This window comes from Eschscholzia californica, unplaced genomic scaffold (assembly GCF_041429995.1).
Source record: "Eschscholzia californica isolate CP2 unplaced genomic scaffold, dmEscCali1.0.p SCAF_3, whole genome shotgun sequence".
In the NCBI taxonomy this organism is placed as follows: Eukaryota; Viridiplantae; Streptophyta; class Magnoliopsida; order Ranunculales; family Papaveraceae; genus Eschscholzia; species Eschscholzia californica.
The window spans coordinates 35,313,932-35,336,524 of record NW_028238420.1 but is presented as its reverse complement, the minus strand read 5'-3'; the positions used below and the strand labels follow the sequence as shown (position 1 = coordinate 35,336,524).

Sequence of the window (22,593 nt, the reverse complement as noted above, 5' to 3'; positions counted from 1 at the left end):
CACGCCACGTCGGAATGAAAAACTGAGGTGGCGCTCTTCGTGGGATGAGATATGAACGTTTCTCTTTGCGGTCCTATGTTTGACTGAGTTTGATTCTGGGTCCTTGTACTTATTTTTAATCTGGGCCGTCGAACAGGATCGACGGTCTAGATCAAAACAAAAACCCTAAACCCTTAACCCAATTTCCCCCCTCTAATTTTAATGATCAAAACAACCCTATCTACCTCTCTTTCAGACATGTAAAAACCTTGTGGAGAAGAAGCTGCCTGTTTGTGAGGAAGCTTATTAAACCCGATTTGGTTAAAAAATCAACTCGTTTCAAGCTAAAAGTGAGTCAAAGTGAAGAGATTCAAGGTAAGAATTCTAGGGTTTTTTTGTTTTTGTAGTAAAAACTTTCAAAGTACTTGTTCCAAGTAAAATCCCTCATAGATATCCATAAAGACTCGTTTAAAAATACTTGTTCATCTCAGATTATGATTCCTTCCCATTTTTAAGTCCTACCCTTTTTCACCTTTCTCTGTTCATGGGTAGGTAGATGATCTGAAATTGAAGTAGAATTCTCAATCAAACCACAGCTAATTTGACAGAACTTTCAAAGTTTGAAGTAAAAAAAAATGTTTGGGTTAGCTCACTGGCTGTCCCAAATTTCAGATTTCTGGGTTTTGAAATCCAAAGGAAGTAGTAGAAAGAAGAAGATGGATGGGAACCTAGAGAGCAAACAACTTCAAAACCGTACTTGTATCGTTCTTGATTATGATATGCTATTTGATATATTGAGCAGACTTCCAGTGAAGTCACTGATGCGATTTAAATCTGTATGTAGACATTGGCATTACTTAATTCAACACGATCAATATTTTCGTGATTCACATCTAACTCAGTCGAAAAGTAACCCAATTATTCTATTCATTACCATTTCTTCGTCTTCACAAGGGGGAGAAGATTCTTTATCTTCTGTGCGTTTACACGATTGCCTACAAACCAGTCAATATCATAAGACAACGGTTCCATACGTTTGTATTTTCATGAAACCCATAAATGGTTTGATATGTTTTCGTGAAAGCAACAATGACATTTTTGTTTACAATCTTAGCACTCGAGAAAAAAAACAATTGGGCACAGGAGAAGAAGAGGAGAGAAAATACAAAACTAGTCTTAAAATGACGGGTATCCCTCAACTCGGATTTGATCCTATTACTAAGGTATATAAAGTTGTTCGCATGCGGGGTGTAGAAAAAAATTGGCAGAGGAGGTGGTTTTGTGAGGTATTTACAATAGGCAAAGACGATTCTTGGAGAAGGATTGGCGAAATAAATCCAGCTGAGTTTTCTCCAGAGTTTTCTCCTTATTCTTCTGTTTATGCAAATGGTTCCATCTTTTGGATGAGACCGGGCAAGGCATTTAAGTTTATAGTGGCATTTGATGTTGGAAGTGAAAAGTTCAGATACATCTCGACTCCTATTTTAATCAACAATACGTGTGTTTTGTTGGAGATAGATGGATGTGTATCTCTATTGGATAACATCACAGTTGGCAGAAGAATTAAAAACACTTTCAAGTTGTGGATACTACACGAAGGTCTCCAAGACAATGAAGAAAACAAGAGTGCTAATTGGATTGAAGAAACTATTGATTTTGAATTTAACGCAGATCGCGAGTACGTAGCATTTGTAGTAGCCATTGAAGGAACAGACCTAATCATCATTAAACACGGACCGACAAAATCATGCGGAAATGCTTATTATCATTATGATCGGAAAAAGAAAACATCCAAGTTACTAGCAACCACTGGTTGGGCATCTTCAGTCACAAGTTATACGGAAAGTCTTTTTTCTTTATGAAACGAACGACAACAACACTTCTTCCTCCACCCCCCACCGCCACACAACCCTATCTTTCTTATAATATACATACACATATGTATATGTATATATTATATGTGTATTTGTATGTGTGAGTTCAACTCAATCCAAACCAGCATTTGCAAAACCCTAACTAGGAAATGAGGTAAGTACAGGGCAAGATGTCTACTTTTTTGGAACTTTTAGATTTCGAATGAAGTTTGAATATTTTCATTTAAATCTGAATCCTATAAGGGGATAAAATTTCTTATGAAGTTGTGTTTTTCGTGCTAAATAAATATTATCCAAAATCTAATGAGTATTTGAGTTTATTGAAGAAGAAGAAGAATAGAAATACTCATTAGATTTTTGGATAGTTCTTGGAGAAGGATTGATGAGATATTACCATCTAATATTTGTGGACCTTGTGTTTATGCAATTGGTTCACCTAGTAAATTTAGCACCCTTTAGAGCATCCATCTCTGAATGTCGTCAGGTACTCTTCACTTCCCCGCCATCCGGAAAGCATCTAGGTCGAAATATGGCTTTCGAATTAAGTTTCGAATTAGTGAATGCTTCCAAAGAAAGCAAGGAAGAGACTCATAGAATGGCAGGGTCAGGTTGTCGTTCAAGTTAGTAAAGTTATATCGTTGAAATTCTCTTTGGGGCGTTTGAGTTTATATGGTTGGATTTAAAAAGGAGAAATTTGAGTTTGTCGCGTGATGCACCTCTTAAGAAATTAAAGGATCCTTCCTTCGTGAGGCTTTCTATAAAGTGGCGGCTTTGAGCATCTAAAATAGTCTCCACGAAATAAAGATATAATCAAGATAGACTTAGAGGGTGTTTGATATTTTAGCACTTAGTAAGTTATTTCAATTGTAAGTGTTTCCTCCTTTGTAAGTGTTTCATCACTCCTAAGTGCATAATTTTAGTTTTGTATTAATTCTAAATGTTCCAGAAATGAGTGATAACTTAAAGTATTTAAATGTAAGCATTTCACACCAGTCCATAATATAAGCTCATGATTTTATTTAGGATCTGTTTGATACGTGAGAAAAGAGTTTGAGAAAAGAGATTTTCTTACGAAATTGGGTTTTCGCTGTTTGATAGGGACAAAAGGTTGGGAAAACCGAATTCTTATGAGAAAAAAAGGTTGGAAAACCCTTACAAATATTTTACCACAGAATAGGTGGTAAAATGGTTTTCTAAGGGCAACTCCAATGTGGGGGCTCGGGTTCCCAATTTTGGGAGCCCCTGAATTTTGGGAGCCTCGGGATTTTGCTCAATTCCAATGTTGGGCTCCCAGCAGGGGCTCCCAAATCAAAATAATATAAGTGTGTGAAGTACGTGTGCGAAATTTTGATTTTAAATTTCGACTATGAATTATTAGATTTCGACCATGAATTAAAATGTGATATTATTCAAGAAAGATAATTTCAAAAAGATAAACACAAAAAAAACAAAAAAATTAAAAATTAGAGAAAAATACTTAAAAATGAAGTATTTAAAATAATAAGAAGATTAAAAAAAAATTAGTTTAAAAAAAATTAAAAAAAATAAAAATAAAGTGGGGTGGATCCACCCCAAATATGGTCGTTGGAGCTCCCAACGGCCATATTTTGGGGGCTGGGAGCCCGGGAGCATGGGGCTCTCAGCCCCACCGGGAGCCCAGCCCCGGGGCTCCCGGGTTGGAGGCAAGGGGCTCCCAAATTCAGCCCCAGCCCCTATACATTGGAGTTGCTCTAACCATAAGAAAACACGGGTCTGCTAAACGACTCTTTCTCTCTCTCGATGGAACGGGTCGATCTCTCGATCATCAATCTTCTCTCTCCCTCTTTCTTCTCTCTCCTTCTTCCTCTGTCATGTTACTTATATCATTTTCTCTCACACGACTAACATGTCTTTTCTCCTCTCCCTCTGCCATATTAATCCTAGGCCGTACTTAGAACATAAAATCTAAAACTTCATTTGTGCTTCAGATCGAAATTCTCCAGGTTCTTCAACTAAAGGAAGCTCTGCAGATTGGAATAGGTCAGATTTCCCTAACTGTTGTTCATTTACTTCTTCTAATTGTTGCTCATGTACTTGCTAGTTTGCTGGAATAAATAGGTCAAAAGAAGTTGGGTTGAATTGGTTATACAACCTCACTTCAAAGTGGAATCAAATTTGTTCAAACTGAACATTCATGTACTTGTTATCTTCACTCCTAAGGTTTGGTGTTTTCGCGATCATATATTGTTTCATCATATCTAAATTAGTTTATGAGCTGACACAGAGATAGAAGCAGATCACATGTACAAACTATGTTTCTCTTTCGACTCCCTCCCTCTGAATCATTATAAGTTTATGGGCTCTTTTAAGTGTATGTTAACTACTTGAGCTTTTTTAAATGTATGTTAACTATTTGAGCTCTTCAAATACCTCTTCCACATATTATAGAATTTGGTTGCTGCTTGGTTAAACATTGTTGCTTGTGTTTTTGTTCGATCTTGGTTAAATATGGGTTCATGATCGAAGTACAATAGTATTCATGGGCGTTTATTTGCCCTCAAATTTGTATCAACATTTGAGGTCATAGGATTCAGGTACATCTGGGCATATGAGTCTTAGTTCACAAAGATACTCCTTGGACATCTCCAACTTTAACATAATTTATAGCAATAATTGGAGAACTTTCACCATATTCAGCAACTCCTTCCCAACTTTGGTGGCAAGAGCACCCCATAGAGATACAACAACAGTACTTTTTGTTTCATCCACAATTGTTATCTCACGCTTAGGAATTACTTCGTCGTCACTTTTTACTCCAATACTAATTGTAGTAGAAACACTCTGAACAACCCCAAGCACATCTACAAACTACTTCCCATTTATATAGAGTTTCAATTGATCAATCTTGAAAAAATTGTATACAGCTTGAGGAATACTAGTCACATCTTCTAATATTTGTATTCTTTCTCTACCTTATGCTCCATATTGTTGTTTCCATAGGAGTGTACTTTTCCAGGAACTAACTTCACTCTTGTGAATTTGCAGGTGGTGGATCAGTTACAATCTGGTATTAAATCTAAAAGAGATTGTTGGCAGATTGAGCTACCAAGAGATGGACTTCGAGCAAGTGTCATAGATAAGTTACAAGATGAGAAAAAAAATGATGTGGGGTTGGCAAGGAAAGTGCTTTTGTTTAGTGTATGTTATCTGTTTTAAAGCTTTTAATTTACTTGTATGTCTTGTGTGAAATATTAGCTTGGTTTCCTCATTACACGTCAGGTTGCTTAATTTTCGATTTGTTATCTTTAATTTCTCTAGTTTTCCTCTTAAATTCGACATCATTAGGCAACCAAGACAATATCATCCACAGGGACCTCAATACCACTAACCTTTTAATGGATGAAAATGAAGAGTTTCTGAAATGCTGACAGAGATGCATGAGAGAAACCAAAGTTTCAAGGAATTTTTTAAAGGCGCTCTAAGTTTTCCCATAACCAACCAAACACTGGAACTTGAATTTCACATAGGAAAGAAAGTCGTTTTCTTTCCCATCAGAAAAAATGGTTTTCTTACTCAGACTTTCTAACGTATCAAACGGATCCTTAGTTAAAAAAGAACCAAGATCTATATTATGAATATTCTATGTCTCAAATGATTAAGAATTATGACAGACAAAATAATCAAGTTGGATTATGGAGTTTGGGTGGCTTCGTAATTAGTGAAGGAGTGATAAGAAGAATTAAGAAAAGAGATTTGGTGAAAGACGAGTGATGAAAGGAAAGAACTTCTCTAAAGTCATAAAGAAGTTCTTTAGATATATTAGTCATTGTTATATTAGGTGAAGGATAAAAATGTCGTTTTTAACACTTACAAGATAAGAGAAAGAAATAAGCTTCAAGTTAGAGCTTACTTTTTTGCACTTACTTTGCCACTACTTAGAAGTGATTTTCACTTATTAAGTGAAAAAAACAAACGACATAAAATTGTCGGCGTGCACTTAATAAGTGAAAATCACTTAACAAGTGCAAAAAATCAAACACCCTCTTAGAAAACATCTTTATTTTTAACTCAAAACGGGATTGTAATTTAGCTCATAATCTTTACCACACCTCCCCTCCACAACTTCAGGCCACCACCACCACTATTTTTTTGCTCTCTCTAAAACCCCGTCACAAGAAAAATAAAAAGATGAAGAGAGGAGGGAGGTTAGGGAGAGGTGGTGGTCAGGGGCTGAAAGCGGTGGTGATGATCGATGGCTGAAAGCGGTGGTGGTCGGAAGTTGTGGTGGAGGTGAGGCGAAGAAGAAGATTTCGGACTACAATACAATTAAATTTATTTTTTGTCTAAAAATAAAGATGTTCCTAAGTCAATCTTGGTTGACTAAGTCTTTATCCTGAGAGACTATTTTGGATGCTCAAACTAAGACCTTTTAAAACCTTGAGACCCAGAAGCGAAAGGCAGACAACACCACTAAGACCCCAGTAGGTTAGTACACATCATCATCTAACATGGATTCTATACTTACCAATTCTTAGTTTGATGAAATAATATGAACATTTGAAAGAAGACCATATCAATCACCTATGAATCCATAATTAGTAGCAACAAATTCAACATATCTTGGCAACCAATTCTAGAAACATATCTTGACAACCAAGATGTTTGGATAGTTGAAAACAAATCTTTGCTAAGCTAGTGGGTTTTCTTGATGATTGGTCGGATTGCTTAAAATCTGCAGAAACATGGCTTACTCTATGCCACGAAAAGAGAGTAACTGGTCACAAGCATTCTAATATTTATCACGACCTTTTAGTATTCTGTTTCGCTGCATAGTTGGAGATAAACAAGACATTACCTTTTTTTTTTTGTTGAACTAACAAGACATTACCTATTGCTCACAAGTATTCTTATTTTTGGTTAGTATTTTTGTGGTAAAGATTTCAAAAAAATGATTACCCATTCTCTTTAGTTTCCACCATTCCTATTTTTACAACCCACATATCAGATTATACTGCCACCATTTGGAGGAAATTCGAACCAAACCCTAACTTTCATTTGTAAGATTTGAACACAAGTTAAATAAACCGTCATGTAATCAATCATCTATCATATAATCGTACTGAGCACTGTAGCAAAATTAACATAGGACTCCTTTTTTTTGTTGAAGAGAATGCCACCAGGCAAAACTAACTGGCTAGATCTAGAATCATAGAAGTCCTCGAGTGTCATAGTCGTCGTATGCTGTGTCGTCGTCCCCATTTCGCCAGTTTGTCTGCCATAACATTAAGAGTTCTAGGCACGTGGGTGAATCTAGTGCCCTCGAAGTCTGATTTAAGAGCTCTGATGGTGACCAAAAGCTTGTTAGATTGCCAATCGATCTCCAGTCTATTGTCGTTGAGGTAGTTAATTAAGTTGAGGTTGTCGCTTTCGATGTGAAGGTGTGAGATTTTGTAATTTGAGGCACATTGAACCGCACTAAGAATTGCAAGGCATTCACATTCCTCTGTTGTTTGTCCCCTGGTTGTGTCAGTCTTTGCTGCGATCAAGTCTCCTTTCTCATCATGTAGTACCCATCCAATTCCTGCTAGTTCCGTGCACTCTTTGAAGGAGGCATCAACATTGAACTTGAGAAACGGAGCTTCTGGCGGGAGCCAGGTAGTGTTGTTGAGCTCTTTTTTTGCGCTGGGTTGTTGTGTTGATAGTTGTTGTAAATCGTTGGATCATTCTGATAACCTGCATAGGCGCATGTTCTTTCGAAGAAAAACATTTTTCTCATCTCACCTTCCAAATAAACCACATGATTTTAGCCATCATAGTCATGTTATGCACATCCATAGTTTTCCAGTAAATTATCCAGTCATGGATATTAGCAAAGTTTTCTGTAATGATGCCAAAGTAAAGCCAATGTTGTACTAATAGCTTACCCGTTAGAGATAAAATTGGCAGTGTAGAAGAATACGAGTAATCGTTTCATTACTATCACAGTAAAGACAATTGTATATATTGCCTATATATCTGCCAATTTTATCTCTAACGGGTAAGCTATTAGTACAACATTTCCACATGAATAGTTTAATTCTTGGAATCGTAGGGATCGTCCATATGAAGTTCCATTCAATAGGTTCATAGTCAAATGAACTGGTTCTTAAGTGATTGTACATGGATTTAATAGTAAATTTACCAAATTTGGTGAGGGTCCAGATCATCGTGTCCTTATACAGGAAATGTTGATACATGGTTCAACCCCTATTGTTCAGAGGATTAGCAACTTACCAGTGAAGAACTAGAGAAACAATATCAATAGAAATAACTTCCGACTCAAACTAAGAAGGTTTAACTCGACCCGGACAGTTAAGAGGTATCACATAAACAGAGCATGTAAATGAAAAGCACTCAAAACTTTATTGAAAGATTAAAGTAGGGCATTAGCACTGAGTTTTCTTCAGAACCTCATCAAACATAGTAATGTGAAAGTAACATTAGAGTCTTCAATCAAATGAAGAACAGAATCTACTATCAACTAGCAAGAAAACAAATTTTGCGGACTACTTTCATCTCTCCATATCACAGATGGTGCAGACAGCTTCGTTGCCGAACTTCAGTACCTGTGGGCCAACTTTTCATTCTCTTGGTAGGTCTGCACGTACCTACACGTCAAAAGAAAATCGTTTAAAATGTCATTTCATACAATAACGACGTATGGGGTAAAGAAAAACGAGCTTCCACAGCAACACTCGCAGATGCCCTCTGGTATGGATCTTCCACAGTGGGGTAAAGAAAATGCTTATTTCGTGTATATGCAAAATTGCAGAAAAACGAGCTGAAATTTTATTTTAGATCTTCGTGTTCTGTTCAAATGGGAATGAAAACTAAGATGGTTCCTTGAAAAAGAATGGAGTAAACACCACTTTTACCTTGCAAAGTCAAAGAGAAAAGGAACATATGCAATTGCAACTTGATTTAATACCCGTGTTATGGTGTAGTATGAACGATAAAGGAAGGGGGCTACAAACCAAACATTCAATTCAGATTCGACTAGATAGGTAAGTTAATACTCTAAACCATATTACAAAAAAAAAAAAATTGAAGTCCTTTCCTACTTGAAAATATGCTATTATGAACCAATGATATAGCTGAATATGGCTGACCTATAAACTAAAGTAGGCGGAAGTCAAGTGATATGATTTAACTGCGAAAGACACGATAGTTACTGAAACAAATGGATGAAAAAAGGAACAGGAAAGTTGAAATCTTTACGTAAAAGATTAGAGGACAAAAATAAGTGATCCGGAATGCAAGTTATTTTTACGCGTCTTATCGACTTATCCAATACCGTATATCAAAAACAAACTAATTAGAGAGCTAAATCATTTACTAATGTCTAATGCATCTGGAACCAAATCAAGACATTTACTGATAGTTGCAACAACACGAAAGTATAATTAGCTAAAAGAAGTTGGGCAATTCCAACATCTTCTTAGACACTAAGAGCATCCCTGATGCTTCACTCTAAAAAGGAACCTTCACCAAAATTTTTGGTGTTATGGGGTTTTTGGTTACACAGACAAAACTCCAAAAATCCCACCAAATTTCCTTTTTTAACTCTCACTTTTAAGACAAAATCAGATTACAATTAATTTATTGATGGTTCCTTCAAGTGAGAACAATTTCTTCATACAAAAGTCATAATCTATTATCATATACAACGAAGAAAATCAGACAAGACATATATGTTCAACTTGATATATGATGTTCACACATGATTCCTTGCACACGCAATAACCCTAATATCAAACATCAACATTTTAATCTCAATCGGATTTCATCATTTCAAATCATATCCTATATAATATTTTAAATCAACAGAATTATATCAAGGTTTAAAATCAATTTCCAGATTCTCGCGTAAGATTAGGGTTTCACGATCTTTATATTCCTTCTTGAAAACCTATCGATCTACAAATATAGCTTCAGTGATTCTAAATTAACGGATTAGATTCATTTCAAATCGATCCAGACGAAACAAAGATAAAACCAGAAAATAAAACCCTAATAGATAGAGGAAAGGGAGAGAGGATGATTACGTATATGTCCCGACGAGAGGAGCAAGGAGGAGAGTAGCGCTGAGCCAGTTTTCAGTGACCTTCTTTGTGAGCTTATCAGGCAGATCCTTCCATAATCCAGGCATCACCTTCTGCTGGAACGGCGATAAGCTGTACACGACCGACTTCATCTTCACCGGAATCTTCCCCATCTTCTCTCTCTAAAAACTTTCTCTCTCTAAAAACTTTGTTTTGATGCAACCACAAATCGGCTATTGAGCTCTCCGATGCTTGGAGAAACTTTATTTATATTTGGGATTATGTGTTATGGTGTTTCTCAGGCATGCTATTAACTGTCAGTCAATGTTATCAAAACCGTAGGATTACTAGATCCTACCAAGTGAAGTTCAATTACTTGATCCTATTGGATGGCGTGTTTGACCAGTCATATGATCCCCTAAACGGGTCCTGCCCGTTTGAGCAATAAATGGTAGAAGAAGTTTTTTTCGGGTTATTTTCCAAATAGTCCCCAAATTTTTTGGGTTGTGGAGGCACGTGCCCCGTATGTGACTTGGTTGGTCCGCGCCCATCAGACTTAGGAGTTCTGCATTGGACTTCACGTTCAATTCTCACTTTTAGGTTCTAGGATCTACTACCTACTAAGAGCATCTCAAATGGAACACTTTCAGAAAAACTCAAAAAAAATTAAAAGGAGGGTAGTGGAGCGGGACTTTCACAGACTTTCATAGACAAAATGTCCCGTAGACATTTCGGATGAGTTATTATAGACAACATGTGTTCATAGACATTTTCAAGACATTGAGAGTTTGTAGACAAAATGTCTTTATAGACATTTCAAGACATTTGATCCATAGACAAAATGTCCTGGGAACATTTTAAGATCTTGAGTCCATTGACAAAATGTGTAATGCATATTATATTTGTGCTAATCAAAAATATATTTTTCGACTTTTGTAGACATCTATGAATATTTGTGGACATTGATGGACATTTGGTAGACATTTATTATTTTAATATTATTATTATTATTTAATCACATGAAATAATATATTAATACTAACATTTCAAAAATATATTTTTCGACTTTCGTAAACATCTGTGAATATTTGTGGACATTGATGGACATTTGGTAGATATTTATTATTTTAATATTATTATTATTTTTTAATTACATGAAATAATATATTTATACTAACATTTCAAAAATATATTTTTCGACTTTCGTAGACATCTGTAAATATTGTGGACATTGATGGACATTTGGTAGACATTTACTATTTTAATATCATTATTATTGTTTAATCACATGAAATAATATGTTTATACTAACATTTCAAAAATATATTTTTCGACTTTCGTAGACATCTGTGAATATTTGTGGACATTGATGGACATTTGGTAGACATTTATTATTTTAATATTATTATTATTGTTTAATCACATGAAATAATATATTTATACTAACATTTCAAAAATATATTTTTCGACTTTCGTAAACATCTGTGAATATTTGTGGACATTGATGGACATTTGGTAGACATTTATTATTTTAATATTATTATTATTGTTTAATCACATGAAATAATATATTTATACTAACATTTCAAAAATATATTTTTCGACTTTCGTAAACATCTGTGAATATTTGTGGACATTGATGGACATTTGGTAGACATTTATTATTTTAATATTATTATTGTTGTTTGATCACATGATGGACTTCAAATGTCTCTTGTTTTTGAAAGACATTTTGGCTTCCAAATTTGTCCCAAATCCTTCACAAATTCATCAAACTATGAAGTCCACCAAAGTCTGGGACATATTTTGTCTACAATCGAATGCCTCGGACTTTCATAGACTCTCAAATGTCTGAATTTGAATGCCTCAGACTTTCGTGGACTCTCAAATGTCTGGATTTGAATGCCTCAGACTTTCGTGGACTCTCAAATGTCTGGATTTGAATGCCTCGGACTTTCGTGGACTCTCAAATGTCTGGATTTGAATGCCTCAGACTTTCGCGGACTCTCAAGAGTCCGCGAAAGTCTTGCTCCACTACCCCCCCCCCCCCCCCCCCCCCCTTAGTTCGCAAGTGTCAATTGAGTTTTTCTTTTCTAGGTGGTTACACATAAACACGTTAAACTTTTTCTCTCATACGGAGATCTCTAAATACTTTTACTTAATAGACATGTCACTTTTAAATTCAAAATTTATGTAAGTCAAGTGACACTCTAAGTTATATAGTTTGTCCGTCCTAATAGAGAGACTCTAAACTCCCTTTGTCACAAGCCCAAGATTCGGAGCCCGGTCCATTTAAATACTGAACTTCCATGACTTGGCAGTTGGCACTGATTAAGAATCAATCCCAATTCCCAAATCAGGAAACATTGTCCTTCGTGTTTCCTACGGTAACTCAACATAAAAGGAGAGGAAAGAACTGGTAGGTCATGTTTGGCGCGCGGGAATGTGATTCCTGAGAATCACATTCCCGTAACGTGATTCCTGGGAATCAGATTACTGTATGTTTGGTCTGACCAGGAATGAGAATTTGATTCTTGACATATTCCTAATTAGGTGTTTTGTTCGTATAGGAATAAGAATGTAAATATTTGTAAAGTTCACTTTTACCCTTACTTAAACTACATAAAATACACATCAACTTGTAATATATTTAAATCAGTATTATTTTTTCAAATTCGTAGATATGAAATAATAACAAGATACATCAAAGGGTTAGAATTTAAAGATAATAAATAAATATCTTAATAAAAATTTATCTAAAATAAAATTTTATTCGTAAACCTAAATAGAAATTTATTTAAAATTAAATTTTGTTCATAAATATAAATAGTATTTATTAATACCAAATCCTACAAAAAAATAAAATTGGTAATTCAATATTTTGTTAGGGATAGATTTGTCAATATATATTAATATATGTGATTTCGGGGGAATGAGATCACAAACCCACCTCCCTCCCTGGATTTGCTATTACCCCTCTTTGAGAAAATCACATTCCCGAGCCCACACCATTCACGCAAGCCAAACAATGATTTGGAATGTGATTCCCGAGAATCACATTCCATTCCCCACGCCATTCCCGATCGCCAAACATGACCTTAGGGTTAAGAACTGAGCAAACAAATTTAGGGTTTCTTTTTTAATTAGCGAGAGAGGGATAAGATGGCGAAGAACAAGGGGAAAGGAGGTCGGAATCGTAAGAGAGGAAAAAATGAAGCAGATGATGAAAAACGAGAAGTTGTTTTCGAAGAAGATGGACAAGAATACGCACAAGTTCTTCGTATGCTTGGTAATGGAAGATGTGAATTTATGTGTATGGATGGAACAAAAAGACTTAGTCATATTAGAGGAAAGATGCATAATTTTTTTTTTATAGTAGCTGGTGATATTATTTTGGTTGGATTAAGAGATTATCAAGATGACAAGGCTGATGTTATTCTTCAATATATGCTTGATGAAGCCAGACATTTGAAAGCTTATGCTGAATTACCTGAAAATACTAGACTTAATGAAGGAATGTCTGGTGTTGATGAAGAAGATGAAGTTACTGATGACAATTATATCGAATTTGAAGAGGAAGATATCGATAAAATTTAGGGTTTGTTTCTCTCTCTCTCTCTCTTTTTACACTTTCTGATTTGGGGAGTTTGTCTTTTATATTTGGATTTTATTGTATAATACTATTACGTATAATGTTTAGTTGGATAATTGTTAGTATATTCCAAAGGTCTTTAATAATAGGGTTATTTTTCAAACATGAATCAAATCTCTTGTCCTCCCATTCGCCGGAGTTGTACAGAGAGAAAAAAAAAATTACGTTTCAAGGTCGCCAAAAAATTGGCTAGTCGACGACCTTCGCCGGAGAAGATGATGATGTGTGCAGAGATGATGTGGAGGAGAAAGGAGAGATGAGGTGTTTCTCTAAAACATTTATATGTATTCCAGTTTGGCCCCCTTTTTTTAAAGTAGTTATAATTTTTTGGGAATTGACCCAAATTTAAAAGGGGGTCAATTTTGAATTATAAAATCATTTTTGTAAGAAGGGCAAATGTGAAAATAAAAAAATTAACCATACAAGTTGCCTGATGGTGTTAACAATACGGGGCCACATTTGAAATAACGAAAAACAGGAAGCCATAAAGGAAGCTGGTCACAAGGTAGGGAGCCAAAAAAGAAATAACTCAAAGAAATAAACATATGTATCAAAACGGTCTCTTTGTTAGAGTGGTTCTATTGAAGGTGGGTTCTTAACAAAAACACTTTCCCTAAAACCCAAGCCCCCCTGCGCAAGCATCTTAGGCGTAATATGATACGCCTACGAATAAATAAGCATAAGCATATCCGTCCGTGTAGGCAGGGGTGTGGGTGAGGGGGTGCGACCGGTGCAGTGGCACCGGACCCCCCACTTCCCCAGGGCCCCATATTTGAAAAATCGAAGTAAGCAACGCACTTATAATTTAAAAGCCAATGTGTGATCATGTTAGCTCAGTTTGTTAGTGCCTTGCCTCTTCCTATCAAGCTCGTGGGTTGAGTTCCTTGAGCTACAATTTAGGTTTTTTTTTGTTTTATCCATTTTATGGGGTAACAAGACTTGATATGGGCTATGATGTTATAAGGCCCAATGTCAATATTTTGTAGCCCAACACAGACATTTAGGTAGATACTGGGTAAGTTGGTTCCACCATGACTCTGGACGACATGTCATTATTATTTCATAAGCATGTTTATTTAGACGAGGACCCCTAAATCTTAAATTAAGTCTAATAACATCAAAATGTAAAATAATTTAAAATATGAATTGTAGCTTAGTTGGTAAATATTTTGCGCAACAAGCATGAGGTCACAAGTTCGATACACTCCCCCTCATCAATTTTTTTTGTTTATTATCTCGATTCATTATTCTCTCGAACTATTAGTAGTAACAACAACTATTAATTATAGATAAATCACTAGTTAATCAAAGACTAATTTTGAAGAATTATATTTATTGTTAATTTTTTTTCCATCGAATAAATTTAGTTTTGATGTGTGGTGTTTTTTGCGTAAACAAACTTTGCGGAGAAAAGAAATACACAACTTAGATTCATCTAAGATTAAAAAAAAAATTCTAACTTAGCTTATTTGAATTTTGCTAAATGTATTTTATTTGGAAAAGAAAATTGCATTTTAACGTTATCGGAGAAGGACCCCCAATATTTTCCCGCACCGGACCCCGAATTCTCAGCCACGCCACTGCGTGTGGGATGAGATGGATGAAATGTATCCTCATCCGTGGTTGGAATTAAGCCAAGTGCATGTCTCTACTAACCGAATCCCTGGATGTTAGTCATCGCTCCGTGAAAGAGTGCTCAAAGTATTGAGATAAACTCTAACAATTTGGAGGTCTTAAGTTCGATTTCCACGGGAGATGGAATCCATGGTTATTGAACTTGGGTTACATTGAAAGTATAAATATGTAATGTCGGACCTTAGGGCTCTTTCATGTTGTTGGACCTTAGAGCTCTTTCATGTTGTTGGGCTTTAAGCCTCTTTCATTATAAGTTTAACTTAGGCGGTTATCGTGTTTATCACATCTTCATGGTGCATCAATGCCTTGTAACGACTAGCGTAAGTCGCCGTCTGTTTCTCAAAAAAAAAACACTAGTACCTTATTTGATACTCTAAGTTTAAGTCAGTGTCCCATGGGAGATGCTTTAAAATATATAATTTCATTGAGAATGATTCTTATATATATATACACACACTGAACAGCTTGTAAGACTATCTCTCAATTAGCTCAAGAATAATTCAACGTAGCTAAAGAGATCACTTCATTGAGAAAATTTCAGCATAACATGCCAAGTTTTAACAAAAAATCTTATTAATGTTTACTTGACCTAGCAAAGTTGGAAAGAACATACACCCAACAATAACATGGATCATCTTCGCATCAAATCATTTGTCAATACAAACTTTTCACACACATAACAATAATAAATAAATTCAATATGTGTTCTGAAGTTTACAACAAATAAACATAACCCAAGGTCACAAAAGCCAAATTCGGCCTATGAAAATTCCAGTATATCGATGGTTGTCTGTATTCGAATATGTCATTTTCATGTATATGGAAAAACATCCCCATTAACAAACTCACCTGCCAGTTACAGTAAAGCCCCGTTTCTTTGATATTGACATTACATGAAGAGGTGTATGTTGGGGCACAAGTATTTGAGATATGCTCGAAGAGTAATAGATTTCTATCGCCCAGTTTTTGCACGCTTCATCCCACTAGAACCGAAAGGAGAGACACTACCGCTTGGTGGTCGAGGGCTCTCTTCTCTGAAATTAGAATTTAATAGAGCCAATTCTCGTAGTTGTTGTCTCTTGTACACATCCTGAGACTCGTCCTGCAAAAAATAGAAGACACCTCTTACCAAACAATTGAAACATTTGGTTGACAATACGAACAGAATTAAGGAGGTTTACGAAGTGGCGGAACCATTAGTAGGTTGACCCAGGCCAAATTTCATGAATCCGTGATAACATAGGTCCCATATACCCACGATTTAGCCTGGATTGGTCACCTATTAGAGTTGCCACTATATAGAAATTCCTTGTCCTTGTTCGAAATTTTTTCCTATAGGATTGTTTAATAAACATATGGAGATAAAAATAACTCCAAATAAAACCGGAGAGACAAAAAGTATTTTATGTTGCAGAATAGTCATCCAAGACAAAAGATAAAAAGCCAGGAGACCTTGTCAGATAAAAATTGGTTTCATGTTTCTAATGAGAGAAAGGAAAGGTTGCAGATAAATACCACAGGTTTCAGCAACTCCTCTAAGATTTCTTGTGCTTGTCTCAGCCTTGTGTCAACAATATTAACGGGTAACTCGGCCTCTACCAAGATGTGCAAGGGATCATTGAGGTGTTCATAGCCTGGTCTTCCACGAAGCTTGTCTTCCTACGAGTAACAAAACAAAGGAACATAGAATATTGAAAGTTAATCAAACGTTTATGTTTCCAAATTCAAATTTCAATGTCCTTGTATCCGTTTAATTAGTAGTATAATATTAAGTCTTATAGATACAATACCTTCCCTGCATCTTTAATTGAACCTTTTCCTCTAATGTATACACGACAACCAGTTGAAGCTTCCACCCGCTTTAGTGAATTGCCTCTAGGACCCAAGAGGCGACCGACAAAATTGAACTAATATCCATAATAAAAGCAGAGGGTTAGACTATGGAACATAGGCTTAGCTCGGTATCTGTAGAATTCATGCAAATATTCACACCCTGTTTGTGCACTACTGGTGTCTATTGAAGTGCTCGTACGACAATCAATTTGTAGTTCGCTCATGTGTATTTGAATAAATAGTGTGTCAATATATCTAGTGATGCTCAAAACTGCAAGCTTCCCCGCTTACTAAGCGAATCCTTACTAATAACTAATCAATTATGTTGTATGAAGCGCACGAAATTGACATAAATGGCTTGAATTTAGTAGAACATACATTTGGATAACTATCTACTGGAATTTCCAAGCGCAAAATCTTTTTCACAACATATGAACTCGGGCTAGCCGGCGCTCCTTGCCAATCCATCGTCATTCCTTGGGGCCCACCTAACCTCTGTAAAAGAATGAAGTAAATTCCTTAGTTTTACATTTGGAGTTTAAAACGATTCATTTTATCGGTCATCAACCCAATGCAGAAACAATAGTATGCGTTGTTTCATAGGAACTTCCTTCTAATATATAGCCTCCATATTTTGGAAAAAAGCATAAAGTTGCAATTAAGAACTTCTAAGGGACACTGCGATCAAATATGTATACTCAATCATACAAACACAGTCCACACACTTACAATTTGTCGTACTTTTCAATTCATTTTAAGGTAAAATGATAACAACAGAAATCTAATGTCTCTAATATCTCCAGACGGCACGTAAAAATGATACCGTAAACAAACAGCGATAAGATAACTTATAGCAACAGTGATAAGTTACGACCAAAACCTTGTCCATCCAGGGCCCATCATGGTCAATATAAGGAGGAGTGGGTAATGATATTTCAATGTAATAATCTTCATTTGTAATTTCTGAATTAAAATTTAAAATGAAGATGACATATCCAGCATTTCACCAATATTGTTAAATAAACTCAAGTGAAATCGCCATTTAGTGCTAGAGGGAATCAAAATTTCGCAACAACCTAATGAACAACAAAATATATGTTGTTTCTGAGACTACATATTGATATCTATAGATGGTTAATTTACTTATTACTTATTCCATTTACTAAGCAAAAGCCAAATATCATAACATCCTGAGCACTCAAAATTCGCATATAGCTAGTCTAGAACATGAGGGTAGGAAAGGTCAATGTTACATAGGTTAGAATTACTTTTAACGGAACCGATTTTGAGCCTTTCGGTCCTTGCCATATCCAAATTGGTAATAATATGAACCATCTTGACTAACTCCTAGCAGCCAAACTGATACAGTCACTTGGTTCCGGATAAATTCTAATACGAGGCACGGCATAGATAAAACCTACTCATGTAGCTAAAAATGCTACTCTCTTGCGATAATGGTAGAAATGATTCTCTTTTGTAACACATGCAATGCTAATAAAAAGTAACTTTGTTACCTCTTGTTGAAGGGGATTCCAACCACCTAAACCTGTTCCTCCAACATTAGACATAAGATTTGGAGAACCCATTGGGCTCGGGCTTCCATGCTGCATCCTGTCAAACTCATTGAACCCTTGATTTCCGGATATCCGTATAATCTCTATTCACAAGAAAAGAAAGCTAAAATATGAGAAGTGAACGACGATCTCATTTCCGTAAGTCTACAAATCACAAGAGTAAGTAAACGAAATAAATTATCAAAACATAAAATGAATCAAAGAACTAGTGAAGAGAAAATTTATCTTAAGAAGAAAAGCTTAGACCTCAAGACATGTCTAGATTCCTAATTCGAATTATAAACACTACTTCCCTCTATTTCTTACGTATTCATTGGGCAATTTATATGGAACGAAGAAGATCTGTCTGAAAGGCGAGAGCATGTATCGTTCAGGAGCCTATTACTAGGAAGTGATGGAACTTAGTTCAGCCTGCCCGGTTAGTTGCAGCTAAGTCCGAATCCATCCTTTCTACATACCCGTTATGCTCCGTCTATACCATCTACCACTTACGGGTTGCCATCTTAACGAATTTTTTTTATATCCTCTACTACAAAATGATTTTCTATGGTTATAAACAGAGTTAAAAATTGAACCCAACACCACATTGATTCATCCAATCCAAACTTGAACAAGAGGGACAATTAAACCCTAATAAAAAGACATCGACCACCGGATAGTAACATGAATTACCATTAAAGTCTTAATCAGTATAAAAACCTTGAGTTTAAGCATCAAGTTTTTCTAATTACTACTCAAGCAAGTAGAATCAATTAAGATGAACACAATAAATCTGATCTAAAATTAGTTTATATGCATATAAAATTCAGCATATCTTGAATATATTAATCTATAAACCAACACATTTAATCATCTAAAATATAGATCTAAATCAAAATAAATAAATAAAAACCCATTAAAACATTTATTACCTTGATTTAACAGTCTGCTACAAATAGGAAGAACTTGCATGAAAGGTATAAGCTTTTGATGTTCTGCTAATAGTTCAGTCAAGTACTGACTAAAAACAGAGAAAAAAAACACCCACAAAACAAAAACACCCAAATCAATCAAAATTAATAAGATTAAAACCAAAATCAAAGAAAACCCAAGATAGAAATCAAAGTTTTAATCAAATCAAACTCATTAGAATTACCTATCTATATCTGGGGTGTTTCTTATTTGAGGAGAAACAGCTCTTGCTGGTGAAAAATTATGAGAGTATAAACCTGACATGACTAAACAATAACAAGAACAACAAAGAAGAAGAAGGAGTACCCTTTCTGTATTGATCTTAGAGAGAGAGAAAGAAGAAGAGAATAGGGGTTGTTGTGATTGAGAGTGAGAAATTTGTATAACTATTGTGAGTTAGAGAGTTGCAGAAAGGATGAATAAGGTATGTTCAATAGATACCCACCCCCCTTTCATAGAAGAGAGAGAAAGTATAGAGAGAGAAAATTAAGTAAGTTTTTTGTGTTTAAATAGGTCAGTTTCTGATTGAGTTGTGTGTGTATATGTGTGGGTTTAAGGTCAAAAAGTTGTGATAGTTACTGTTGGGATTTACAGTAAAAGACTTTTCAGACTGAACTGGCCATGAGATGAGACTCTCTCTCTCTCTCTCTAGAGAGTTTAGAGAGAGAAAGATCCAAAAATTCTAGAGAGAGAAAGTTATAACTTTACATAATTTTACATGATGATGAGTTGGCATCAGAAAACATAATTCAGTGGTATTGTTGTTTACGTAATGATTGTGGCACCCACCAAGTTTAGCCCTACAATCATTTCTTCTGATTGATAGATAATAGCCGTTAGATTAAATGACTTCTTTATATTGAATTTAAATCGGACAGTATTTAAGAAGGTCATAGTTACTGTGTGTGTGATTGATGATTAGGCCACGTCGGTGGCCTTTAATTCCGTATCGATATGTCTTTATTTGGCCCACAAATATTATTATGATTTTGTTGTATTATTTGGGAAAAAATTATTGAAATTTTGGAAATTAGTTTATATTTTGGTAGTGTGACTATAATTTTTAGTAACATTTTTTTCCTAAAATGATTTGGGGGAAGTTCATAAACTACAAGCAACTAGATAACAATGGTATCTCATCAAAAAAAAAAAAAAACTAGATAACAATGGGATGAACAACCAATATTGTTGTTTTAAAAGATAGAATGGAGTTTAAAAAGATGTTACAATATCCTATTTTAATATTTAAAATTTTGTTTTTTATTTTTTGGTAAATCTCAATTTTTATAGAATGAATTTTTTCTATATTTTGAAATTACAACTTTGTACGATTTTTTTTTCCAAATACAATTCTAAAATAAGAACCCATCCACTAGAGTATGTGCGTGTTGTGTACATTTTGCTAATAAATTAAATTTAATACTTTTGGATCGCTCTTTTTTATCAAATTTGGTCTTGTTTTTGTAATTAAATTTAATACTTTTGGATCGCTCTTTTTTATCAAATTCAGTCTTGTTTTTGTAAGCTGAAAAAATATGCATTAGATATTAGCTGCTGCTTTAAGACATAAAGAATAATTTCCCTAAAATAAATTCTCTAGGGAATTAATGGTTTTCTGTACAATTTTTTGGAGCATATTATTTTTTAACTCAAAAATTAACTTGATCAAATATTGCCCCTTAATATTCATCTTTTTTATCACCTTCACAAACACAACTTCCCACCACCACCACTACCATCCCAACCACTATTGCCACCTCTTTTCTCTTCTCCTATATGCTGCTCTCTCACTCATTGTTACCCTCTCTCTCCTTCTCTCTCTCACCATCTCTCTCTATTACTCTCACTATCTATGTCTCTTGATCTCTCAATGTTCTCTCTAAATCTCTCATTGTTTCTTGATCGATCTCTCATTGTCTCTCTCTCACAAACATTGTTCCCGCGAAAGGGAAGTGTTCCTTCACCGGAACCAGACCTCAAAGAGGATTTTTGGCGAAATCCTTCGAGGGTTTTTTGCGAAATACAAACAAATCATAGAGATAGGTGGAGTAGAAGAGAGATAAAAAAGCTAAATGGCCGATGTGGTGGGAGAAAGGAGGAAAGAGAAAGAGAAGAAATTGAGAGGCCAGAGGAGTAGTCGAATATTTTAGCCGGACATGGTGATTGGAGATGGGTGGAGATGAGATAGAAGAAGTTTTGTTTTCTCAAACATCTGTCAAAACACATAATCTCCATTCGAAATTTGTACTCTAAATTTTTATTGTTTTCCCAAAATTGAGGAATTATGTAATAAATATTGGTTCAAGTTTGAAATATGAACCCAAAATTGATGTATGTATGGCTTAAAATAAGCTTTCTACGTTTCCCCCCTAGATAGTTTCTACTTCTAATTAAAGAAAACTTCAAATTTTTCTTCGGGACAGCTAGGGTTTTTCATAATTTAAGATTATTATTATGTTAAATAGATATCATGAATCAGTTTGACCAATTATACTTCAAAAGCAGGATTTTCTTATAACATGACAAGAATAATGTGAATGAAGTACCTTTGTTGGTAAAAAGAAAGAGGTTTTAAGAATGTACTGGTGACAAAGGTTCCTACTCAAGGTATTAATGGACTCTTAATTAACCAGGCAGGTTTCACATCTTTTACTGAAGTTGTAATTATTTTGCTTTATCAATTACTCTCCTATAACTTTCAACAAAAAAAAACTTACTTGCTTTTTAACAAAAATAAAAATAAGAAAAAGAAAAGTTACTCTCATGTAAACTACATATATTCACTACTATCTTATAGACTTATAGTGAAGATTCTAATCCCAAGATGTCAAAGATAGATAATTTCAGTGGTATGATCCAGAATTTGGGTATCAAATTAAAACCTAGACAGAAAAAATATTCATTTTGGTGAGGTTGTTTAAATAAATATTTATTTATTTAGCTAGTAACTTTTTTACATTTTTATGTTTTTCTTATAATTAGTGTTTTTACATTTAATTTATAAATATACTTTGAGGGTAATGGGCCTAATTCTT

At 34.9% G+C, this 22,593-nt stretch overlaps 4 protein-coding genes and 1 long non-coding RNA gene across 5 annotated transcripts; 3 read left to right on the top strand and 2 right to left on the bottom strand.

Moving 5' to 3' along the window:
* Positions 1-200: 200 nt before the first annotated feature.
* Positions 201-2,081, top strand: LOC147549839 (putative F-box protein At1g32420). The gene has a single exon (XM_086671800.1). The coding sequence runs from the start codon at positions 615-617 to the stop codon at positions 1,839-1,841; it is 1,227 nt and encodes a 408-aa protein (XP_086527926.1). The 5' UTR covers positions 201-614; the 3' UTR covers positions 1,842-2,081.
* A 1,558-nt stretch (positions 2,082-3,639) lies between these two features.
* On the top strand, positions 3,640-5,141 carry LOC147549838 (uncharacterized). Its single transcript, XR_015238615.1, has 2 exons — positions 3,640-3,872; positions 4,878-5,141. It is a non-coding gene; the product is annotated as an uncharacterized LOC147549838 (long non-coding RNA).
* Positions 5,142-8,211: 3,070 nt separating this feature from the next.
* On the bottom strand, positions 8,212-10,154 carry LOC147549837 (cytochrome b-c1 complex subunit 8-like). Its single transcript, XM_086671197.1, has 2 exons — positions 9,917-10,154; positions 8,212-8,479 (listed from the first exon to the last, which is right to left on the bottom strand). Exons 1-2 carry the CDS (start codon positions 10,084-10,086, stop codon positions 8,431-8,433), a joined length of 219 nt encoding a protein of 72 aa, XP_086527323.1. The 5' UTR covers positions 10,087-10,154; the 3' UTR covers positions 8,212-8,430.
* Positions 10,155-13,075: 2,921 nt separating this feature from the next.
* Positions 13,076-13,510, top strand: LOC147549836 (eukaryotic translation initiation factor 1A-like). Its single transcript, XM_086671075.1, has one exon. The coding sequence runs from the start codon at positions 13,076-13,078 to the stop codon at positions 13,508-13,510; it is 435 nt and encodes a 144-aa protein (XP_086527201.1).
* A 2,300-nt stretch (positions 13,511-15,810) lies between these two features.
* Positions 15,811-20,278, bottom strand: LOC147549835 (KH domain-containing protein At3g08620-like). Its single transcript, XM_086666704.1, has 7 exons — positions 19,743-20,278; positions 19,519-19,607; positions 18,548-18,690; positions 17,412-17,528; positions 16,991-17,107; positions 16,716-16,859; positions 15,811-16,302 (listed from the first exon to the last, which is right to left on the bottom strand). The coding sequence occupies exons 1-7, from the start codon at positions 19,820-19,822 to the stop codon at positions 16,153-16,155; spliced, it is 840 nt and encodes a 279-aa protein (XP_086522830.1). The 5' UTR covers positions 19,823-20,278; the 3' UTR covers positions 15,811-16,152.
* Positions 20,279-22,593: the final 2,315 nt, after the last annotated feature.

Excerpts from the sequence above, each read along its gene's own strand:
- LOC147549837 (XM_086671197.1), bottom strand. The coding sequence starts at position 10,086 with ATGGGGAAGATTCCGGTGAAGATGAAGTCGGTCGTGTACAGCTTATCG. Across the intron at positions 8,480-9,916 it reads CCTCTCGTCGGGACATATAC|GTACGTGCAGACCTACCAAG; the intron begins GTAATCATCCTC and ends TTTGACGTGTAG.
- LOC147549835 (XM_086666704.1), bottom strand. The coding sequence starts at position 19,822 with ATGTCAGGTTTATACTCTCATAATTTTTCACCAGCAAGAGCTGTTTCT. Across the intron at positions 17,108-17,411 it reads CAGTAGATAGTTATCCAAAT|TTCAATTTTGTCGGTCGCCT; the intron begins GTATGTTCTACT and ends TATGGATATTAG. Across the intron at positions 16,303-16,715 it reads AGGAGTTGCTGAAACCTGTG|GACGAGTCTCAGGATGTGTA; the intron begins GTATTTATCTGC and ends TATTTTTTGCAG.
- LOC147549839 (XM_086671800.1), top strand. The coding sequence starts at position 615 with ATGTTTGGGTTAGCTCACTGGCTGTCCCAAATTTCAGATTTCTGGGTT.
- LOC147549836 (XM_086671075.1), top strand. The coding sequence starts at position 13,076 with ATGGCGAAGAACAAGGGGAAAGGAGGTCGGAATCGTAAGAGAGGAAAA.